The following is a 7,945-nucleotide window of genomic DNA, read 5'->3' on the forward strand; positions in this document are numbered from 1 at the left end:
ATATTTAATAAAGAAATTACTCTCTCCAACTCAAATGTATCTTTAAATCTTAACAAATTATATATATAATTCGTTAAGATTTTATAATTTAGAGTAATTTTTAGGCGTTGAGTTGGAGATATTAGTTGGATATTGAATATAGTAATTGACTAATTATAAAATAAATAATGTGTATTTTTAAAATCTATATAAAAGGTAAGCTTTTTCTACTCTTCCACAAGAAAAGAAAGAAAATCTAATCATTAGTAATGAGTATTTGAATATAATATTTACAAATTGTCCACAATTGATTTGATCATCAGATTTGAAAAATTTAAACAAATTCAAAACTAAGGTTGTTGTTCTTTATTGAGATAAGGTTCAAAATATTTTGAGTTTATTATATTGAAAAGTAACATTGTTGTATTACTATTGTGCAGTTGTTTTGAGAGGAAGAAATGGAGAAAAGTAGAATATTTTTGGTGGTGCTTATGTTGTTGCAGTGTTGGGTAGCTATGGCAGATACTGAATATTTGAAATACAAAGATCCAAAGCAACCATTGAATACTAGAATTAAGGATCTTATTGGTAGAATGACTTTGGAAGAGAAAATCGGTCAAATGCTTCAAATTGAGCGCACGGTTGCTTCTGCTGATATAGTGAACAAGTATTACATTGGTAAGTTTTTGTTAATAATATGATTATTCATTGTGAATCTCAACTACGATGCGAAGGTTTATGATATTTAACCGCGTGAAAAATTACTTCAGGGAGTCTTCTGAGTGCCGGCGGAAGTGTTCCTAAGGTGAATGCAACTGCAAATGATTGGGTTGATATGGTGAATAAGTTTCAAAAAGGTGCATTGTCGACTAGGCTTGGAATTCCAATAATATATGGAGTTGATGTTGTTCATGGTCATAACAATGTTTATAATGCTACTATTTTTCCTCACAATATCGGTCTAGGGGCTACAAGGTAAATAAATAACCATTATACATATATTTATTGTTGTTCCATAATGGAACCAAAGTTATCGGTAAATGAGGAGTTAGAGCTTGATGCAGTCTGATTTTGAGCTATTGATGTGATGGAAAAGGAGCTGACTTGCAATATTAGCACTTCGACGATATTGGGCCTTAGCCTATTAGGTCTTGTAGGCCGCCCAGAACAATTGTGTTTTGTTATGTTTCTTTGTATCGATGATTTTAGTTTATTTGAATCTACTGGGATCCTCAACTAGTGAAGAAGATTGGTGATGCAACTGCTCTTGAAACAAGAGCGGCCAGAGTTTCATATCTTTTCGCTCCTAGCATCACGATAATTAAGATAATCAAATTACATATATGTCAATCGCACATTACAAAAGATAGTCGTTTGTTCAAATTCTTCTACGTTGTAATGTGGTTATTACCACTATTTGACAATATTGTTCTATCTTATAAGGGTTGTCTTTGAGGGTGTGTAAAATAGTGCCCCTAATTATTTCGTCACATTTAAGTTGTGATTAACCAACACCGGGTGTTAGAAAACTTAGGACGGTCTTGCTTATAAAGTATATGTTTGTATAGGTTTTTAGAGATCCAAGATGGGGTAGATGTTTTGAAAGTTATAGTGAAGATCATAAAATTGTTCAAGCTATGACCGAGATCATTCTAGGATTGCAAGGTGATATCCCTCCACATTCACGCAAGGGTGTTCCATATGTTGCTGGAAACAAGAAAGTAGAAGCTTGTGCAAAACACTATGTTGGTGATGGTGGAACGACAAAAGGAATCAATGAGAATAACACAGTTATAACAAGACATGAATTGCTTAGCATTCACATGCCAGCTTACTATGACTTAATTATTAAGGGTGTCTCAAACATCATGGTTTCTTACCCAAGCTTGAATGGACAAAAAATGCATACTAATTATGATTTAATCACAAGATTTCTCAAGAACACGCTCCGTTTTAAAGTAACACTTTACTTCATAAATCTCTCATTTCACATATCAAATATTGGTGTTTATCAGTATATGTATGCTTAAGAATTTGTTTTTATATTTTGTAGGGTTTTGTCATATCAGATTTTTTTGGAATTGACAAGATAACTTCACCTCCTCATGCTAACTACACACATTCAATTGAAGTCGGAGTAAATGCCGGTATTGACATGGTAAACTATGTTTTTTTTCAATTTTGCTGAGTAGTATTTTTATAGTTAGGTATCAAAATTATCTTTCTGAAAGCTTCGTGTACGCCCCTAGGACTGACTAATCTCAGGTACACCAATTTTATCATCCATTTACTGAGGTCTCTTTTAAAGCCAGAGCAAAAGTTCGGTATGAACTTACCCAACACATGAGTCGTCAAGATACAGGGGCATGTTGCTTATGATGGCACGAATCTCAGAAATTTCCCCCGACAGATAAAGCTGCTGAGACGTCTCATACGCCTGACTCAGTCAATCAAAAGCTTGTATATACAAGGGGCATGACATGTTATTATCTCATTCATCTGGGGCAATCAAGTCAAGATTTAGAGAATCTCTTAAAGGCACTAAACAGTCAGAGAGGCAAGCCTATCACTCGGGGCATGTTGCATTAGTCACAAATCTCAGCAAAAGCTATTTAGCTACTAGCAGCAAGATCAGTATCTCATTCGAAGTTCTAATTCCAGTACTCTCAAGAATCAAGTATATCAGGTTACCGACTCCAGGGGAAGATAGACTTCCCCATGCAAAGGGCCACATATGGTTAAGAAAATGTTTTCCAACAGCAAGTGGCATGGGGGCAATGAAAATTCAAATCTCAAGGAGTCTTACCCACAAAGTTATTTTCACAATAATATCCCCACAGAGTAATCCTCGAGGAGTTATCTTTAAGTAATCTCTTCCCAACAGAGACTTGGCTCCCCAACACTACAAGCTCTCTGATACAATCTTCTTCTCCAACAGGGTTTATTCAAACTCACTGTTCCCGATAAAGTTGGCACTCATAGTGGAAACTTGGTCAGTTATCCATCTCTCTTATCCAAATCACTCAAGCCACTTTCATCCCCAAGCGGTAATAAAAATCCCCAGCTGGATATCCTCGAACGGAAGATAGGAATTCTCAACACAATCACCTTGTCATCATCTCCAGCAACATACAGAGATTTATTTTCTCAACCAGCAATTGCTATACAAAATGCTTCGACTATATAGTCCATCCATGCATCATTTACAATACATACATAACATACATCATTCTCGTTTATTTCGAGAATCTCATTCACATTACATACATAACATACATCATTCTCGTTAATTTCGAGAACCTCATTACACAATACATACATCATGACAGTGCATAAAACTAATTTTTCCTTTTCAGGTCATCTCTCAATCAAAAGAACTTTTAGTGCAAAAACGATCATACCAACGACTTAATGTTGGCACTCATTCAAGACAAATACATTTCTAATGCTTCATTCTGGGTCTTTCTTCAGAGATAATTCAGAAAAAAAAATCAAATAGCTTCTCATCCTTTTAAGGAACTTTTCTAGGTTAGTCTTATTTAAGACGTATCATAACCTTTCTAGGTAGTCTTTTCTAAGACGTTTCTTATCCTTTCTAGGAACCTTTCTAGGTAGTCTTTTTTAAGACATATCATATCCTTTCTAGGAACCTTTCTAGGTAGTCTTGTTTAAGACATTTATCATCCTTTCTAGGAGCCTTTCTAGGTCATTCTTGTTTAAGACATATCATATCCTTTCTAGGAGCCTTTCTAGGTTAGTCTTGTTTAAGACATATCATATCCTTTCTAGGAACCTTTCTAGGTAGTCTTATTTAAGGCATTTATCATCCTTTCTAGGAGCCTTTCTAGGTAAGTCTTGTTTAAGACGTATCATATCCTTTCTAGGAGCCTTTCTAGGTCAGTCTTGTTTAAGACATATCATATCCTTTCTAGGAGCCTTTCTAGGTTAGTCTTGTTTAAGACATATCATATCATTTCTAGGAGCCTTTCTAGGTTAGTCTTGTTTAAGACATATCATACCTTTCTAGGTTAGTCTTGTTTAAGACGTATCATAGTCTTTCTAGGTAGTCTTCTCTAAGATATATCTCCCCTTTTTTAGGTAATCTTCCTTAACATATTTATCCAATCTTTTCTAAGACATCTCTTGCCTTTTCAAGGAGCTTCTCAATTAATATTCTACAAGACACTTCTTCCCGAGCTTTGTTCAAAGCCTAATCTCCTTTACATCAGTCAATGATCTATCCTATTCAGGAACCTCTCCAGGTAGTCTTCCGTAAGACATTACTTCATCTCTCCTTCAGATACAATCAATGCATACGATCCAGCCTAAAAAACGCCTGCTTTAGACAAACATCTTGTTGAACATCTGGATGGCATCTTTAAGCCCATCTCCAGTACTTCTTCCTGCACCGGCGAGTGCAAATTTTGTGGTACTCAAGTGTTCAATCATCTTCCACCTTCAGATCCCGAGTACACCGATCTATATCATCAGGTTTAAGAAGATTGAACAGGGGCAGCTGTCATACCCCAAAATTTGCCCACACTTTTTAGTGACAAAAATTTTCAAAATTATTTTCAAAATTGGGTTTTATAAAATTTCGAGTTCATTTACATTGACATCCTGAATTTTATAAATATTCGATTTAAATTCTATTTTAAAATATAGTAGTTTACTCTTAAATTGCTCATATTTTAATAAATAGAAAATGTTGACCGATGCTTCATATACTTTCAATTGGCTTTTTATTTCAAATAAATAACATAGCTCAGTTGGTTAGAAAGTAAGGCTTACATACAAAAGGTTGTTGCACCCCAAAATTTGCCCATCATAATTTATATCTAATTGGCTTATGCTTTCCATTCATATGCATACCATCCATCCATTAAATCATCTAACTCATGAATCATTAATCAATAATCTAGCACGGGATCAAGGACTTTAAAGAGTTAGGGTTTACTATTGTTTTGAGGCTCTCATCTCCATTTAAGGTTGATTCAAATTATTTCTATATCTATCATGGTTGGAAGTCTAAATTTGATTTATGAGTTTCTTCATCAAATTGTGGGATGTCATATCTAGATTTAACTTGAGTTTGTGTAGAGCTAATGAATCATTTCAAGAACAAGGCATCACCTCTTCTAATATATGGATTTGGATATACAAGTTTGAGCTAAATTGATGAATGGAAGTGAATTAGAGGTCCATTAAAATTGCTAGAGGATCAGAGTTTAGTCATCAGAGATATTCGTGCAAGCATCTATTCAAATGCTATTTCAATTTCCTTTCCATTGTTCATTCAAAATTCACATATCAAGTTACATCTATTATTCCACATCCAATCTCATCATTATCCAAATATCATTGAAAGGCTACGTCACTTAAAATATAAAAGTGGAAGCTAGAAAGTGGAATGTTGTGCAAGTTCTGTTTTGATATCATTTCATTACAACATGGAACACAAAATGAGACATTACACACATTACAAAAAGGAAAAATTCATCCCACAGCATAAGGCTCTGTTTCAGTAGCACATTTGCATAACCAATCACCCATCAAAGTAAACCGAATCAGTTCACTCTCTGATAAACTCGGAAGGCATCTAGTCCTCACTTATTCTTCAGGTTCCTTCTTTCGGATTAACCTTGAAGCAAATGGTGAATCCATGGAGAATTTATGTGAAGCTTTCTATACTCATGGGGTCACACGGTTTAACAAAAGGTCCTTTGGATTTTGATAAATAAACCCGTACATTAACCAAACAGCAGCGACATATCAGCTCTGCACAGCTCACAAGTCAGTCCAACAATTCACAATCCTGCACAAAACAGATTCAAGAAAATCATCAAAGAAAACCAGTTCACACATCTAAACAAAATTATTCATATCCATTAACTATTAACCTATTTCTAAACCTCTCCCTAACCGTTTTCTAACTAACTTCTAACAGAATTATAACAACCTAGAAAGTCTCTAACAGATTGATAACCGATTTCTAAACTACAATAACCAACTCAATCTCTCACCCTTAAGATCATAACAGAAACCTCTCAATCCAAGGGCTCACAATGACTCTCCTCTAACCGAATTCTAACTTCCTAACAGAATGAGGATCTAACAGAAAAGTCAGAGGACCTTCAGCCTCCCTCTCTATTCATCATTCACCCTTCACTCTCATCTTCAACCCTCCACCACTTCACGTTTTTTTCTTCTCTTCCGGAACCACTCTGTTTCCACTCTCTCACCATTTCATCACCAGCTCCACAACCCTTCTTGATTGACCTTCTTCTTCACCTCTGAACCATCACTCTCTCTTCATCTCTGAGCCACTCTCAATCCTCTCCAATGACATTCTTCAATCTTCTTCAATCATCTTCAATCACCAAGGAAAATTCAGGAAAAAAAAAAGAAGAGAAAATCGGATAACAGAAGAAGAAAATCGATTGGGACTAACCTTATAACAGAAGAACCTTCATATTTTTTTCTCTGATTCGATCTGCAACATCTTCGTCATCACCATAACTCCTTCAAACGCATCCGTATCAACCTCCACACTTCAAACCTCTTGATTTCGATTCATCGCACATCTTCATCAATCACCAGAATCGTTCATCATCTTCATGAGTCATCATCATCTTCATTAACGTTTCAATCATCAATCCTCCAAATTCGCCAGAAGAGTCTTCTTTCATCTCCACCGTGAACAACGACATCATCTTCGCGTTACTCTTCACAAACTTCGACGCTGAACATCACTACTCGCAACATCGTTGAATCATCATCTTCATCTTGATCTTTCCTTCAACATCACCGCCAAACGCACAAAGAAATCAAGAAGAATAAGAGGGAGTCTTCGCCGTTTTGCTTCGATCGGAGGGGGAGGCATCGGTGCCGTTTTGCTTCGATCGGAGGGGAAAGTTTCTTCGCCGTTTCTGTTTGAGAGAAGGGGAAAGTTTCTTCATGAAGAATCCCAAAGGTCACACCGAACCCTAATCCCTTTTGATTTTCCTGATTGAATTAATACATTAATTTGCATAAAGTTTTTAATTAAGTATAACTAGGTCTGAGTATTATGTGAATGATTAATAATAGAAATAAAATAAAATTCTGGTAATTAATTGTTAATTAGGGATAATTGGATTAACATAAATCATAGTGGACCAAACAAAAATCCATCTTGGGCCATGTTCATTCTACACCCCCTGAGGCCCGGTGCTACACGTTTTTGGCAAACAAAGTCTCTACAAAAAAGGCCTTCTGGGCCAACCATTGGGCCCTACTCCCCTGCTATTCAAACCACCATCTTCATTTCACACCTCCCTGACTCTATTGTTTAATTAACAAATTTAGATTTTAATTAGTTTTTTTGTTATTTCTTTTAGTAATAAAAATGCTGATTTTTCTCCTATATTCTTAGACATTAGTACTAATTTTTGACATAGAAAATAATCACTAAAAATATTAGTTTTTAGGCTATTTGTTTTTTAGTCTTTTTACTTGACTTGTAATTCAATTTCTCTCATAAAAAATCAACATAAAAATAATAGTACTTTTAATTCACTTTTGTGCTATATTTTGACTTATTCTATTTCATGCTCTTGTACTATTTTCATGTATCATACTTGTTGACTTCTAATTGTGATCTTTATTTTCATATTCTTTTATTCCTAACCTTAGGTAGAAACCATGATAACATTAGGTAGAAATTCCCTTCATACTTAGGCTAGTTTTTTTTCCTTTTCAACTTTAAATCATCTAACAAATACTTGAATAAACTCCCATAAAAAATACCAAGAAAACTCATAAAAAATGACTAATAAATACTTTGACTAATAAAAAGGGAATGGAAGCTTGTAACTTCTCTTGCTTAAGGGATGTTCGAGTGCTTGGAGCTCCCTTGCTTAAGGGTCCCATTCAGGCGTAAGTTCCCAACTTCTAAAAAACACCAACCAAAGAGTAACTCGAGTTT

The 7,945-nt window shown here is 35.0% G+C and overlaps 1 protein-coding gene across 1 annotated transcript; it reads left to right on the forward strand.

Annotated features, from left to right (window-relative positions):
* Positions 1 to 494: 494 nt before the first annotated feature.
* Positions 495 to 2,167, forward strand: LOC131640625 (uncharacterized). Its single transcript, XM_058911004.1, has 4 exons — positions 495 to 657; positions 750 to 954; positions 1,556 to 1,850; positions 2,033 to 2,167. Exons 1-4 carry the CDS (start codon positions 495 to 497, stop codon positions 2,165 to 2,167), a joined length of 798 nt encoding a protein of 265 aa, XP_058766987.1.
* The last annotated feature ends 5,778 nt before the right edge of the window (positions 2,168 to 7,945 follow it).

Source organism: Vicia villosa, unplaced genomic scaffold (genome assembly GCF_029867415.1).
Source record: "Vicia villosa cultivar HV-30 ecotype Madison, WI unplaced genomic scaffold, Vvil1.0 ctg.003240F_1_1, whole genome shotgun sequence".
NCBI classification, from domain to species: Eukaryota; Viridiplantae; Streptophyta; class Magnoliopsida; order Fabales; family Fabaceae; genus Vicia; species Vicia villosa.